Below are 17277 nucleotides of genomic sequence, written 5' to 3'. Positions count from 1 at the left end.
AAGTGCAACAACTTTCCAGTTATCCTACCGCTTTTCGTCAAAATTAAATGTCAACAAGGAAGCGGTGTTATGCTTGCGCTTCTGCATTCTGCAGAAATTAACAGTTTTTTTTGACATCTGTCAGTTGTTAGGGACTGTCCATTAAATACGTAAGGTCTTATACACGCCATACAAAAAATCTTAAAAGGGGTGAAAAGGGTGTCGAAAAATCGCATAAATTTTCTTACATAATAAATGGACAGCCCCTCACAGTAACCAAATTTCATTCGATGAGTGAAGCGCAAAAATATTGTGTTTATCGAACGTTTACTGTATGTACTCTACGCTAGAGCAAAGATAGGAAAGACTTCGACTTAACAATATTCTTTAAGTCAGCATTTCCCATGAATTGAAGCAATGCAAGCCGCACCTTCGTCGCGCGTAATGAATGGTTACACTTGTGCTATTCTTCTAGCTATACTATGTATGCATTTATTGAGGGTTACCTTTCATCGTCGGTCGGTGCATTTGCGTGTCGCAATCTGTTTAGCTAATCATATTTTTTTCCTCCCATTTTTGTGGATGCCGTGCACAACCTTTCGTGTCACATGGCATAAAAGCTGCCATTAGCTTCGGATGGTGGTGTCACAACAGTCGGAAGACTTCACTACCGCCGCCGCCGCCACCGCCATACTGCATTCAAATGGCCAGCAGCAGCTTTGACAAAATAATTCCACAATGCTTCCGTTTCTCATTCGGATTCGTAGCGCCGCCGGGCGGGAAAATGCCGGTGTTTCATGTGACCATTTTTATGATCTAACGCCTCCGATCGACGGACGGCGGCATGTTTGTTTTATCTTGCGATGGTGTTTCTCACGATTAACATTTTTTATCGTTTTTTTTTTTCTATTTGCAGCATTCATGATAGCCACACAGTTTTTCTACACGCTTTGCACTATCGGTATTATACTGTCCATGATAATGGTGCTGTTCTTCTTCCTGTGCGCTGGACCGGATCAGAAATTCTTCCTGAAGTTGATTAGGGTAAGACATAACAGTTCTGTAGAATATAGTCATGCCACTAATGTTTCAATCCCCTTTCAGACCATGGGCTACGTAACGCTAGCCTCAGGAGTTTGCGGCGGCATCGGCGTCGTCGTGTTTGCCATTTTCGGCAACAAGGACAAATGGATGCCGGAACATGCCAACAATTGGTTCGGGTGGTCCTTCATCCTGGCCTGCATCGGAGCCGTGGCTTGTGGTGTGGCAGCGTCGCTGTTCCTTGCCGAAGCGCACGTTCAAAGCCGAAAGCGACGGCAGCTGAAAGAATCGCAAACCCGATTCCAGATTGATAGCGAGTCGAAGGCTTAGAAGGGTTTATCAGACTGTTCGAAATGAAACGACGAAATCGAAGTACGCACACAGCCGTTTTGGAAGCAGAAAGTTAACAGTACAATCGCAAGAGTATGCCTTTTAAATTTGAAGAATCTGTAAATACGAACTTTTTACAACATTCCATCAAAGACAGTACGTTTATTTTTCTCTAAGAGTAAATGGGATCGTACATAATCAAAAGCCACGAATCCGTCCGTAATTAGAATCTCTAAGTTTACACGTTCATTAGTAAGTGAGAAATTTTAATTTGCCTTTCAATGTAGATATCTTTTTAAACTAAACATTCCATCTTTTTACGTGAGCTATCATGCAATAGTTTCATCCTGATGAAGAATGCCAAATTTATGCAGTGTCCACAACTGTTAAGCAGTTCACTTAACACCATACCTGGTTCAATTCATTCATTTATACTGAAAAGTACTTGAACATCGCGAAACAAAAATCGAATGTCTACTAGAACACACCAGTTTTTTAAGTTCTTCCATTTTAGTTTATGATTTTATGTTTTCCTTTTTCTTCGTTTTACTTTCTTTTAATTGTTTTGATGCACAACTGACATCAATAATTGCTGCCTTGAATAAGATAATAACTAATCGTAGTTGATCATCTATCGATGACGTGGATATATCGACTCTTAAGAAATCCAGCTAAGCAAATTCTGAATCGGTCAGAACAAAACGAAATTGCAATTGGTTCATAATTTTCGGTATATTTTAATGTGCGCTGATCTGCCCTGTGTGGTTCGGAGTGCGCGTTTAGATATGTAGGTTAGACTAATGTAAGAAATAGAAGATTTTCTATTATTGTAGAAACTAATGAACGAAAACATTCGAAATAATAAATATTTTTTTAGAAGTACGTTGTGTTTGCATTATTTTGAAAGAAATTCCATGAATCAATCTTCGATTCGTTTTCCCATAGTCCCATAATTTGTCCTAAATCTTACTTTTCTTCATTTGATGATATACTTTTCCCGTGTAACAACTTCTTGGTATTTGTAGTAGGGTATGTTGATGGTGACAAAAAAAAAACAAATGTAGAAGTCCGTCTCAGTCCAGTCTATCATGAAATGTAGGAAGTATGACTTCAGTCCATGTATGGTAAAGGGATATATGCAAAGGAAACATGTTTCAGTCTGCAATAAAAAAACCAGATGTAGGAGATCCGTCTCAGTCCATTTGGTAGTCCAGTCTACCATGAGATGTAGGAAGCTAGGCTTAAGTCCATCTATGGTAAAGGGATACGCAAAGGAAACAATTTGTTTCAGTCTGCTTGAGAAAAGACCAAATGTAGGAGTCCGTCTCAGTCCATGTGGCAGGTCAGCCTATCATGAGATGTAGGAAATGAGATTTCAGTCCATCTATGATAAAGGGATATACGCAAAGGAAACGGAATGTTTCAGTCTGCAATAAAAAGATCAGATGTAGGAGATCCGTCTTAGTCCATTTGGCAGTCTAGTACACCATGAGATGTAGGAAGTAAGACTTCAGTCCATCTATGGTAAAGGGACATGCAAAGAAAACTTCACGTTTCAGTATGAAATGAAAAAGGCCGAAGATTCGCCTGAGATTATTTGGATTTCCGGTCTACTACGTGCTCTAAGAAGATTATTTATATTCAATCCAGCACATTAATATTTTTAAAATTTAAATAACACTTATTTGAGTTTGATTTTAGAATTAACAAATTGCATAGTTTACATCATACACTGAAAGACGGCTTGCAGTTGAAATTACTATTCTGAGGGTCAATTTAAATACACGACGCCACTAAATTTGTGCATACTGAGTTTCGTTTCAATTCAACAGAATAATATTTTCAATTTTACCATGGACCCGATTTACAATTAAAAAAAGTTCCTGTTGGCAACCGGATTCGAACCAAGAACCTTGAGATCACCAGGCTCGCACGCTTCCACTCGGCCATCGAACCGGTTGATATGGAAGAAAACAAAACGCACACAAGAAGCGTTTGTTGGTCGATCATCACGTTTTGCCATGGTAAATTTGAAAACATTTTCATGGTGGTCATTACCGCAAGCCGCCGTTCAGTGTAGCTGCTTGAAGTGAATATGCTGTTATATAGTCAACATAAAAAAGAAATTCAATAATGGTAGGTTATACTATCTGTTGAAAAGGAGGAGAGGAAGGTATTTGGAGTTAAGTATAGAAATGGCTTTATATTTATAAATAAACAAGTGCATATTTAATTCCAACCACATTTGGATGAAAGTAGACGACCACCCAAATATGGAGGACTGAAAGATTGCAGATTGTGGATGATCGAACGAAAAATTTCTGGAAGTCGCTGTGGATACCATGATCGAATTTCAAGAATAGTTCCCTGCTGTTGGCGGATTCTTCTATCTATTCTAAGATTCAAAGATTACTACCACTGGGTAACGAACGGGAATGCGAAAACCATCACAAAATTGTCTGGAATAGTATATCCTATGAATTTGCGATTTACTCAAAACTAATGTTAACACTAAATACACAGAATATTTTAGTAGTCATAAGGAACTTAAGTTTGAATGATTTATGCTCACAATATTACTAAACTTGAATTAAAGTTAAGGAGAGATGTAGTAGACTGTGTTGATGGTGACATTAGATAAACAGAGAATAAATATCACTTCTGTACCAGACCTCAAACTACTAACACTGTTTTCATTAATGTTACTCTTATTCTGCCCCATTTAAGACAAAGCCTTTCTTTAGATTAACCCGTATCCGCCCAGCGTCCTATTTATAGGACAGTCCTTTTGATGTGAATATCTCCAGAATTATGCAATTTTTTAGAATATTTTCTTCAGAGAAGATGTTCTCCACACCCATACCTTGCTTATAGTGGATAATATAGTTTGTCACTGGTTCACTAGGTGGCGTAAACGACGCTGCAAAGATTACATATTGTCACAATCTATAAGTTTCATTGCCAATGTGAAAAAAAAACATATTTCTTTGGAATCTTGACAATGGTTAAAAATTTATAGTTCATTTCTCGGGCAGAGTTGTTAATCAATACATACAAAAGTCGATGATTTGTATGTTGATATGTATGAACGTATGTATATATGTATGAATGTTCCGGCATAACTCTGGAATGCGTCAAGAAATTTCAATCAAATTTGGGATACACATTCCTTAGGATGTGGAGGTGGTAGTGGGGGTATTGGAATTCAAGATGGCGGCTTAGGTCCCAAGAAGGCAGCCAAAACTCCAGAATATATCCTTTTTAACGGCAATGCAGCTTCGGATACTCTGCAATATGGGTATCTATCGATCGGGCTTCATAAGTAGAACTCAAAAATGAATATCCGACGCCATTTTGAAATCCAAGATGGTAGACCATATCGAAGATGGCGGCCATGGAATGGTAGTTTGAGCTATGATACCATGCAATATGGGTATCTATCGATCGGGCTTGATGAGTAGAAGCCAAAAATCGATATTTAACGCCATTTTGAAATACAAGACGGTGGACCATACCCAAGATGGCGGCCACGCAATGGTAGTTTGAGCTATGATACCATGCAATATGGGTATCTTTCGATCGGGATTCATGAGTAAAACTCAAAAATGAATATCCGACGCCATTTTGAAATCCAAGATGGCGGACCAAATCCAAGATAAGGGAAAGGGGTAGAGGGTCATGGTAGATGGTAGAGTAGTGGGTAGGGCAAACGGTGGAGCAGACGGTGGGGTAGAGGGTTTGGATGAAGGATAGAGTAGAGGAAGTGGAGTAGAAGGTTAGGGTAAAGGATAGGGTAGAAGGTAGGATAGAGAGTAGGGTTGACGGTTAAGGTTAAGGTTGAGAGTAGGGTAGACGGTGCGATTAAGCACAATATAGACTAGAGGGTACGGTAAAGGATAGGACAGTGGTTATGGCAAAGTATAGAGTAGAGGGTAGGGCAGATGGTAGGGTTGAAGGTTATGATAGAGCGTAGGATAGAGGGTTGGAATAGAGGGCAAAGAAGACAATAAGGTAGAGGCTAGAGAGCAGGGGGAAGAATTCAGGAATTCTTTCCAGGATTTCTTCAGGCATTCCTTTCGAGGATCTTCCCAGGTTTATTCCCGGGATTCCTTCAGATATTACTTCCGAGATTGCTGTACGGATTGCTCCGGAATTGTCTTCAGGGATTTTTGCTTTAGAAAATCCTGAAAGGATTTTTTTAGTTATTCTTTTCTGCATTCCTTCAGTGATTTGTGCTGGAATTCCTTCAAAGATTCCTTCCAGGACTCCTGCTGTGATTCCTTAAGGGATTTCTCCCGAAAAAAATATGGAAAAATATAGATTTCTTCCGAGATTTTTTTAGACAATCCTAGATCATGGAGACATCTTCTACGGTTCTTACAGGAATACCTGCTCAGCTTCTGGCCGGCATTCCTGTCACGATCTCTCTAAGGATTTCATCAGGTATTCTTTACGGGATTCCTTCAGGAATAACTACCAGAATTGCTTTAGAAAATCTTGAAAGGATTTTTTCCAAAATTTTAACCACCGTCCTTTCATGGATTACTGCTGGAATTACTTCACAGATTCATTTTAGTATACTTTCAAAGTGTTTAATCGAAACATATTCAGGGAATCCAATTGCAATTCTTTCTACGAGCCGGGATCCTCGCTCGGGATTAATACGGCAATTCCTCCCGGGATTTCTTCTGTAATTATTTCAGGGATTCCTATCAAGCTTTCAGCTGAGATTCCCTAAGAATTGTACCAGATATGCCTCTCAGAATTCCTTTAGTAAATCCTCCCAGGAATCCTTCAGGGATTTCTACCGGGAATGTTCTTCCCCCCAGCGTTATGTTATGACTTATGAACTTATGACTTTTGTACGTAATTCTAAATTGTAATTGAGAGATCGAATAAAATTGAATTTTTGAGTGGTTTATCATTTTTCATGTAGTCAAAAACAAATTATCTTTTCGATGTAACTTTGATAGTGCCCAGAATAACACTATAAAACCCACATACACTCCCGAACAAAAGTTTGGGGTCACCCCCTCAAAAACATCTCCGTCAATTTGCGTCTGATTTCAAAACCCTAGGTTTCATTCAAAAGATAATAAGTCAAAGAAACTTTGAACATGATTTGAAAGAAACTTTTTCAAAAAATTTGTATGCAAACTTAATCCAAAGTTGCCAAATTTTCTAAAAAATGAATATAAACTTACGGCAGTGTCGCTGGAAATTGGGTCGACCAAATTTTAAGATGAGAGCGGTATTATGACCCATTTTCTATTAGCTTTCAACTGCTTTTTACAAAACTTAGCTAAAAAGTCTAGAAAAAAAAGTTATTGAGTAAATTAACTCTTCATGTCATCGACCAAAAGTTTGGGGTCGCCCCTCAATATGATGTATCAGCCAAAAGTTTGGGGTCACTATCGTAAAACATGGAAAAGTGATTTGTTGATATCTTTGTCATCTTTCATTCAATTTTAATTCTTCTTGGCTTATTTGAAACATAATGAATGATACTTACTGCATAGACATTGAACCACACATATTTGTTGAAATTGACATACTAAAACTTAACGTAAAGTTGCCTCGTTTTTTGAAATGTGGTGAAATGTGTTAACTTTACGTAATATTTTTAACATATTTATATTTTAATGAGACCTAGGGTTTTGAAATCGGACGCAAATTGGCGAAGACATGGACCTGAAGAAATGACATGTTTTTGAGGGGGTGACCCCAAACTTTTGATCGGGAGTACACATCACAGAGAAACATACGTCACACTACTACTCGCTTCCCATCGAATACCTTTTTACGGTTGATTCAAATATTCGGTAGTTGGTCAATTGACCAGTCGCGGCGCTGGCATCGTGTTTGCTTCTCTTTGACGTTTGCTCACTACCGCCATCTAGTGGTGGCTTGTCCAAACACGGCATGACTAGCATTGGGTGATTTCGAGATGAGATTTTAAATTTAATTTGTTCTAAGTGTTACGTCTGTTTCTCTGTGCCTACATAGTAAACTATCAACCAAAACATGAGATACTAATTTAAGTTATATAACTACAGTCTGAATACGTTATACACGGTGCCACCCACTTTACGCCCACCGCAGTGATATAGCTAGGAATTTGGTGGCCCAGTGCGAAAAGTTCTCTAATTAGTTAACAATATATTTAGGAATTCCACCAAGTAATTCTTTAGGAATCCCTTCAAAGATTGCTTTACCGTTTTCTTTAAAAAATCTTTCTTGAAGAATAACTTGTCATCAAGAATCTTGTAAGTGGTTAATGCATGGGTATCATTGCGTATTCCTTCAAGTACTCCTTCAGGAATTCTTAAGGTGTTGTCTTCGAGGATGTTTTCAAAAGTACTTCGGAGTATTCCAAAAGATTCTTGCAAAGGCGTCATCGCGTGTTTCTCGAAACATTTGATTCTATCAATAATATGTCTGAGGATTCATCTAGAAGATCATCCATAGAATTCTTAAGAAATTCCAGAAAAAAAAACTACAAAAAACAATTCTTCAATGTTTTTTTTTAAACCAAGAAATTACATTTGAATTCCACCAGAGGAAAAGAAGTCCTTTTAGAATTTCTTCTAACATTCATCCATGGTTTCTTCCAGTATTTATGCATAGATTCTTCAAGGAGTTCTCAATTATTCCCTCACATAACTCTTTCAGAGATTCCTCAAAGAATTTATCTTGTCATTTCCTCAAGCATTCATAATTCATCTCGGCGTTCATTTTAAGATTTAATAAGAATTCCTTCAGGAATTCCTCCAAATAACTGTAACGCTTTTTTTTTTAATTCAAAGAAGTTTCTTTAAGGCTTTTTTAGTTTTCATTCTAGAATTCGTCCAGCAAATTTCCAAAGTAGCCATTGGATAATATTTTTTTTAACTCCTACAGAAAATTCCCACAGAAGTTCCTCTAAGATAATTCTCAGTGGAACTTCTGTAGGAATTCTTTCGAAAAATCCTTCTGAAATTACTCAACGAATTCTTATATCCATCAACTTCAGAAGTTTTTCCAAGGATTCCTTCAGGAATTTTTGCTAGCATTTCTCAGTGAGCTCTTCTAAAAACTTCTATTGCGATTTTTAATAAGATTCCTTCAAAACTGTATTGAGAAACCTTTTGAAAAATCATTCAAAATTTTCATCAAGAATTTCAGACAGAATTTCACCATGATTTATTTACGATTCCTCTAGAAATTCCTCCAAAAAATCGTTTAAAAAAATTCTCTGAGATTTCCTGGTAGGCTCAACATTAGGTCGTCCCTATTTTTGCAAAAGTTGGAAATGTTAAAAGTTCAATATTGCAAAACGATCGTTTTAGCTAAAAAAACCATCATGTCAAAATTTGAAGTCCGTATCTCAAGGCTAAGTAGTCCCCCACGGGGCCTAAAGTTCTCAAAAAAAAATTTATGGGGTACAAAAAATCTTGAATTTTTTTTCGACGAAATTCTGGAATTTTTGTAAAGATATCTTTAATAGTTCATCCAATAATTTCTTTTGTGATTTCTCCAAAGATTCGTGCAGAATTTATTAATGTACTCTCTTAGAATTTCCTAAATTGATTTCAGTCTTAAATGGATTTCCCCAGGTATTTTACAAAGAATTTTGTACAAGAAACCTTTCGGGAATTCTTTCATGCAAGGATGTCTTCATGTTTTTATATAATTACTCCTGCAAGATGTTTTCGATTTTTTTTTAAAGAAATTCCTACAAGAAATTCTATCGGAATTGCTCCGGGGGATGCTTTGAGTGTTTTTGATAGAAATGCTTCAGAAGTTCCTCCAATAAGCCATGACAGTTCTCAAACTGTTAGCTGTCGAAAACAGGTACGCTACAGTAACCGCGCTGTAAGTTTAGTTGGTAGCATTATGAAATATTGCAAATTTGTTGTACCGTTTAATAGCAAATTCAAATCGAAATATTTTAAATAACGTAGGGTAAAACTAGAATGTATCACAATAAATAAGTCAATTAGAATCGAATCTTCGAGAAACAAAGTTCTTTTTTCAAAAGCCTAATAAAGTGAACAAAAGTAATAGTTTTTGTGTGGTGTAATCTTGTGGTGCCAGTTCCGCCGATAGTGACCGGCTAGCCGCGGCTCCGCTAGTGTCCTGCCCAGTGAATCAAAATTCAACCATCGCGCAACAATAATGACAATGTCGCAACCTGTATTTTTTGCGACAATCCACCTAATGCGACATAAGTTTGTCCCAACTTGAAAATAATAGGATAAACATCGTACATCACGAGTTTAGGAATTTTTAAGCCTTGCATTGCGATTTTCGAACGGTAACTTCAAGTCGGTAAACACTGTAACTCTGCTGAAGATCATCAAACAGTTTCGACTTTGGGTTAGTAATAATTGATTATTCACGAGTTGAAAAGTATGCAACAAATTCAGCTTCCGTTTTGTCTGCAACAAAATTTTTCGAGATCATCTCATTATCTGTTACCAGTAGGGATAAAGAGTAATCGTCGCGCCTTCTTTGTTGCTTGCTTTGTGCCTCTTTTGTCTAACAATTCACTTCACTGGCCTGCCCGTGTGTGATCCCAATCCCAGGCGGAAGCCATTTTAGGATTCCGGAACTCCTCCTTTAGAAATTCAAAAAAAAATATAAGAATTTTTTCAAGAACTCTCACAGAAATTCCTCCAAGAAATTCCATTGAAATTTCTTAAAATATTTTCAGCAATTTTTAGGAAATTGTTTGTGAACTTCTCTGGCCGCTCCGTTGTAAATTCTTGGATTTTTTTTTAATTCGCCAGTGTTGCGGCGGTTCAATCGATACTGATTTTCAGAGCTGATCTAAAGTCAGCTTTTGTGTCAGCTTAAACTGAAAATATATTTATTTAAATTCTTTCTTTTCTAATGTTATGCCTAATTTCACTTACAATCTTTAGTGTATCTGTCCGCCCAACTATTTCGGTTTCAAACCTCCTAAATTCTTACAAACAGTTCTGTTTTCCTTTTCACTATAATAATACGTACTACCATTTCAGTTTGCTTTTACTCTCAAACCCTTTCTATTTTAACAATGTATTCTATTCTGTGTGAAGTATTATTTAGGGTAACCAACTGCAGACACCGTCCTAACAGCCAGAGTGTATCTCATAGAACTTCAAGAGTAATAACAGTCAGAGTTCTGTTAGGAATTATAAAAAAATCCAGAGGAAAACCAAAGGAATTTCCTGAAGAATTACCGGAAAAGTTAAAAAAAAATACCACTTAAATTTACTAACGAATAGACCAATAAATTTTCAAAGTACCTGACGAATGAATTTCTGAAGGAACTATTGAAAGAATTACAAAAGCAATTGTCAGGTATATTAGCAAAGGGTCTGCCGGTGAAATTTTCAATGAAATTGCTGAAATCCCGTAGGAGTTGCCTGATAAATTTCTAAAGCAATTGCCCAAAGAATTTCAAAAAAATTTGATTGATTTTACAAAAATAATAACCTAAATCATTTTTATTTTTATTGCTGAGGAATTTCCAAAAGAGTTACCAAAGTAAAATCCAAAGGAAATACCGAAATAGTTTCCAAGAAAACCCCAAAATAATCTTATAGGAGTTTTCGAAGCAAGTTCAATTAAAATTGCAAAAAGGATTTCCAAAGAATTTGCCGAAAAAACTCCGTAAAAGGTAATTCGATAGGTTTTGTCAGGTAAGCTACAGGAAACTCGTCGAATGAATTGCCAAATTAAATGCCAAATGAGTTAACTAATCAACGCCCGTAGGAATTGGCAAAGAAGTTTCCAGAAGGGTGTTGAAGTTTCTTAAAGTAATTTCCAGGGTTTTTTTTTTCAAACGAAAACAAAAGCAGTGAAAAAATGCAGACAAAAATTCTTGAAGTCCTTTCAAGGATTTCTTTTGAATTTGATCAAGCATTTCTTTAGTTATACCTGCTTGGATTTCATCAGAAATTCCTCTAATAATTGCTGTAGGAAATAGTTCAAAGATTCCTCAGGCGATTTGTTCAAGTCCTCTTTCACAATTCGTTCAAGAATGGCAGCCTATTTATTGCACCCACAAACAAATAGAAACACTCCATAGAAAATCAAAAAGCGATCCATAAAGAATGAACATATGTTCCATGAAAATGTGCAATGTTACCCATAACAAAAAAAAAATTGAAAATCGTCCATAGATAGCATATTCTCCTAATTTAATTCGACAGGGCTGAATTGCTTTTCATTGCACTGCTTTAGTGGTACAAATTTACAGTTGTGGAGAATTTTCAATTTTTTTATGGAGCAAATTGTATTTTATGTGGTACATTGTTGGTGATTTTCGATTTTCGGGATGTTTGGATATTTCTCTGGGGATCTGGCTATCAGTCACAACAAGTTGCGTTGATTTTTATAGAATCTTCGCCGACGTTTCGATCCCTTATAGGATCTTTTTCAAGGCTCGACACTAAATCAACAAGTTAAAAAAGGATTTTCTAATCTTAAAAATGTCGGTCTTGAAAGGGTTGCACCTCGGCCTATCATAGGGAACATAAATTTATGGGGGTGGATATACTGTGATTAAATTTATAGTATCACTATCACTTCTATTCTGGTGTTCCTATAGCACTTGATCGTTTTGCGATGGTAGACTTGTTGGTTGTTCTTGTTGGATTGTTCTTGTTGTATTTGCTCCAAAAAAATTGAGAGAAATTCTCTGAGGTTTCCGCCATCAATTTCGTAAAAAATCGCCATTAGTTTCGAGAAAAAAATCTAGGCATTTCATTATAAATTCTTCCAAAAATCCCTTTGCTTCCAAAATTCCTACAGCAATCCTTTACGTAGATCCTCAAAGTACTCCTAGTACTTCTAGTACTACTTCATAGTTCTGTAGTAATTCTTCAGCAATCTCGTCAAAGATACCTCCAATATCAACCCCATATGCATGATTCTTTCCGAATACATCTTGGAATTCATCTAGATGATTCATTCTTCAAAGGTTCCTCCAGAAATTCCTCCAAAAAAATTCTGCAAACATTTCTACAAGGATTCCTTTGGGAATTCCTCCAAAACTCCCAATTTCCTTTAGAAAATCTCACAAGGATCCATTCAGGTAAGGCTCCAAGCATGATTTCTGAAATTCATGAAAGATATTTCCATGAGGTACTCCTGCAAGATTCCTTCTTGGAGAAATCTCTAAAGGAATCCTAGGAGAAATTCCTTAAGGTTCATATGAAGGATTCCTTGAAGGACTTTATGAAGGAATCCGAAGAGGTATTCCTGAACAAATGCTTGAAGAAATTAAACATAACATAATTAACAAAATTAAATAAAAGAATTTCTTGAAATGTTCCTGAAGAAATGCTTGGAGGAGTTCCTGAAAGAATCATTGTAAGTATTCCTAAATGAATTAGTAGAAGAATTTCTGGAGCAATCCCTGAGAAAAGTTCTGAATCTTAGAGGATTTTTTGTAGAAGTCTTCCCAGACAATCAGTAATCGTATAAGATGTTGCATAAGATGATAAAGTGGAGGCCATATGCGTGCATGCCTCCATTTAGGCGCATGTAAAATGTACGCATATCGCCTCCACTTTAACATCTTATACTGCATCATCTTACACGATCACTGGTTGATTGGGTTAGAAGTAACTGCTAGATGAATCGTAAAATATATACCCAAAAGCAAGGTAAGTATTTATCTTGCCCGCAGAAACCCTTCAAAGAATACTTGGAAAGAAATACTGGATGAAATAGTTGGAATACGTCGATTGCACTTATTTTTTTAACGAGAGCAAAAATAATCGAAAAACTAACTAAAAATTTATTATTACGGTTTTGACGTGACATGTGACATGTGACATGATCTTAATTAGCATAAATGGGGACCCTGAATTTCAGCTGCTACCTTAAACTAAGTAAACATCTATGTTTGATCCTGTGGTTATCAGGATATCAGACACGTTTTCATAATGCTCATTTTACTTCCATATCGGTACTGAACTTCGTAAAATTCAATTCCGATTTCTAGCACATTTTTCTTGTATTTTTGGGTCCCTGTAGGTAAAAAGAGTAATCTTCAAACTAATCAAAACTATAATAACTAAACTACTTGAATAAAATGTGCATATTTACAATTGTTAAAGACTTCAAATTAGTTATCTGTATGCCCCATTCAAAAAATTCTTTTTTTTTTTTTTTTTTTTTTTTTTTTTTTTTTTTTTTTTTTTTTTTTTTTTTAATAATCTTTATTAGTATCTCAATCAATTTTTACATTCTTCAACTTAATCTAGGTGTTCTGTGTATTATAACACACTTTCATCCTAATTTGGTGAAATAAATTTAAGCTATTATCAATACTAATTAATAACATATTACATTTCATTTGCTGTAGCAGTTAAGATTTTTTGCAGGCTTTATTTTTCACCTGCGTGTCAGAAATACATTTTTTTTTCAACTTATCCTAACCCTAACCCACCTTAAACTAATTATACAAAGAGCTAATCGTAGCAATAGAAGACTGCAACGATTTTTGACGAAAGTTGGCAATGATTTTAGTTGACATCTGTTCCAATGTTTCAATATTAGAAATTTGATGCAACTCATTAGTGCTATACCAAGGAGGCAACATCAGAATCATTTTCAAAATTTTATTTTGAATCCTCTGAAGTTGCTTCTTTCTGGTATTGCAACAGCTCGACCATATTGGGACAGCGTACAACATGGCCGGTCTAAAAATTTGTTTATAAATCAAAAATTTGTTTTTGCGACAAAGTTTTGATTTTCTATTAATAAGTGGGTATAAACACTTAATGTATTTATTGCACTTAGTTTGAATGCTTTCTATGTGGTTTTTAAAAGTTAAGTTTTTATCTAGTAAGAGCCCTAGATACTTAACTTCTTCCGACCAATTTATTGGAGTTTCCCTCATAGTGACAACATGTCTACTTGAGGGTTTCAAATAAAGAGCTCTTGGCTTATGTGGGAATATGATAAGTTGAGTTTTGGAAGCATTTGGAGAAATCTTCCATTTTTGCAAATAAGAAGAAAAAATATCTAAACTTTTTTGCAATCTACTACAAATGACACGCAAACTTCGCCCCTTGGCTGAGATTCCTGTGTCATCTGCAAATAACGATTTTTGACATCCCTGTGGCAAATCAGGTAAGTCGGAGGTAAAAATATTGTATAAGATTGGTCCCAGTATGCTGCCTTGTGGAACACCAGCTCTTACAGGTAATCTATCTGACTTGGAATTTTGATAATTTACCTGAAGTGTTCGGTTCGATAAATAGTTTTGAATAATTTTAATAATATATAGTGGAAAATTAAAATGTTTCAATTTTACGATCAAGCCTTCGTGCCAAACACTATCGAATGCTTTTTCTATGTGAAGAAGTGCTATACCAGTGGAGTAACCTTCAGATTTATTGGAACGAATGAAATTCGTTACCCGTAAAAGTTGATGAGTAGTCGAATGACCATGGCGGAATCCGAACTGCTCATTGGCAAAAATAGAATTTTCATCAATATGAATCATCATTCTATTTAAAATAAGTTTTTCAAAAAGTTTACTGATAGATGACAGTAAGCTAATTGGACGATAACTAGAAGCTTCGGCAGGATTTTTGTCAGGCTTCAAAATTGGAACAACTTTAGCATTTTTCCATTTTTCAGGAAAATATGCTAACTGAAAACATTTGTTAAATATATTAACCAAAAATGATAAGCAACTTTCTGGAAGTTTTTTGATGAGAATATAGAAAATTCCGTCATCACCCGGAGCTTTCATATTCTTAAACTTCTTTATAATAGATCTCACTTCGTCCAAATCAGTGCCCAATGAATTGTCGAAAATGTTCTCATGATTGAGAATGTTTTCGAATTCGCGGGCAACCTGATGTTCTATTGGACTAGTGAGACCTATACTGAAATTATGCGCACTTTCAAACTGTTTGGCAAGTTTTTGTGCTTTTTCAGAATTAGTTAATAATATTTTGTTATCCTCTTTCAGCGCAGGAATAGGCTTCTGAGGTTTTTTCAAAATTTTTGTCAATTTCCAAAACGGCTTAGAGCCGGGGTTTAATTGAGAAACTTTATTTGCAAAATTTTTGTTTCTCAATTCGGTGAAACGTTTTTTAATTTCCTTCTGAAGATCCTGCCAGATTACTTTCAAAGCAGGATCTCGAGTTCGTTGGAATTGTCTTCTTCTCACGTTTTTAAGACGGATCAGAAGTTTCAGATCGTCGTCAATAATAACAGAGTCGAATTTGACTTCACACTTTGGTATTGATGCGCTTCTAGCTTCGACTATAGTACTAGTCAAAGTTTCGAGGGCATTGTCAATATCAAAATGTGTTTCCAATGAAACATTAACATCTAAATGGCTATCGATGTATGTTTTATATGTATCCCAGTCAGCTCTGTGATAATTGAAAGTAGAGCTGATGGGATTAAAAATCGCTTCATGGGAAATTTGAAATGTTACAGGAAGATGGTCAGAATCAAAGTCAGCATGAGTAATCAATTGGCTACAATGCTGACTTGAGTCAGTTAAGACCAAATCAATTGTTGAGGGATTTCTAGCAGAAGAAAAACAAGTGGGGCTATCGGGATATAGAATAGAAAAATATCCTGAAGAGCACTGATCAAATAAAATCCTGCCGTTTGAATTGGACTGAAGATTATTCCACGAACGGTGTTTCGCATTAAAATCACCAATTATGAAAAATTTGGACCTGTTGCGAGTTAATTTTCGCAAATCAGATTTAAGAAAATCTATTTGCTGGCCAGTGCATTGAAAAGGCAAGTAGGCCGCAATGAAAGTATGTTTACCAAAGTTTGTTTCAACAGAAACACCCAAAGTTTCAAAAACTTTGGTTTCAAATGATGAAAAAAGTTGGTGCTTGATGCGCCTGTCAACGATGATAGCAACTCCACCACATGCTCCATCTAGGCGATCATTTCTATAAATAAAATAGTTTGGGTTTCGTTTGATTGAAGACCCAGGTTTTAGATAAGTTTCAGTAATAACTGCAATATGCACATTATTAACTGTTAAAAAATGGAATAGCTCATCCTCTTTACCATTTAGAGAACGAGCATTCCAATTTAAAATGTTCAAAAATTTATTTGGATCCATTACCAAAACGTAATCCAATTACTATTTTATTTGTAAATTTAACTCCAACTTGGACTGCTTCAGCCATAGTTTGAGTTTTGAACATTGCATCAATCATTTGTTGCAATTGTTCAGATAAAAAGTCAAAATCGGAAGCAGACATGCCTGAATCACGTGCATTTTCCGAATTTGATGTTTGGTGATAGGAATTATTTGAATTTTGCTTACCCGCAGCCACATGGGCATAGGTAGCTCGATTCGTTTGAACAAAATTAGAAATATTACTCACTCCACTGCTGGAGGGTAGATTATTCGCTCGAAGGTTTGTTTGGTGGTTAACTACCTCCGGTGAATAGGTACGAGCGGTATGAAAATTATTCAACCGATCGTTGATGGAAGAATTTGTGTTGTTAGAAATTCTACCTGCAGAGTTTCGGGTACGACTAGCGTTCCCATTCATCTGCCGGGCACGTGATTCGACAACTTTTTTGCGGATAGGGCAATCCCAAAAGTTTGACTTATGGTTGCCACCGCAATTCGTACATTTAAACTTCCTGGTATCTTCCCTTACCGGACAGTTGTCCTTGGCGTGAGAAGAACCTCCACAAATCATGCATTTAGCATCCATGTGGCAATGTTTCGTTCCGTGCCCCCAACCTTGGCACTGACGGCACTGAGTTGGGTTCTGGAAATTTCCCCCAGGCTTACGAAAATGTTCCCATGTCACTTGGACAAGGAACATTTTCTTCGCCTTTTCCAAATATTTCAAGCTATTTAGATCACTTTTGTTGAAGTGAACTAAATAAAATTCTTGAGAGATACCCTGCCGAGGATTCTCAGAGCGGGTTCTCTTTTTC

At 36.2% G+C, this 17277-nt stretch overlaps 2 protein-coding genes across 4 annotated transcripts in view; one reads left to right on the top strand and one right to left on the bottom strand.

Annotated features, from left to right (window-relative positions):
- The window catches only part of LOC109423719 (uncharacterized), a 29543-nt gene extending 27311 nt beyond the window's left edge, over positions 1-2232 (top strand). For all 3 annotated transcript variants that reach the window (XM_029873345.2, XM_019698727.3, XM_019698718.3), the window contains exons 3-4: positions 896-1023; positions 1084-2232. In XM_029873345.2, the coding sequence (XP_029729205.1) occupies positions 896-1023; positions 1084-1350 (395 nt within the window). In that variant the 3' untranslated portion in view covers positions 1351-2232. The remainder of the gene's footprint in view (positions 1-895; positions 1024-1083) is intronic.
- LOC115266799 (pseudouridine kinase-like) overlaps positions 1-17277 on the bottom strand; it is a 123225-nt gene that overhangs the window by 24132 nt on the left and 81816 nt on the right. The window lies entirely within an intron of this gene.

This window comes from Aedes albopictus, chromosome 3, assembly GCF_035046485.1.
Source record: "Aedes albopictus strain Foshan chromosome 3, AalbF5, whole genome shotgun sequence".
Lineage (NCBI taxonomy): Eukaryota > Metazoa > Arthropoda > Insecta > Diptera > Culicidae > Aedes > Aedes albopictus.
The sequence above is the reverse complement of the archived record's forward strand: the minus strand, read 5'-3'. Positions and strand labels throughout refer to the sequence as shown.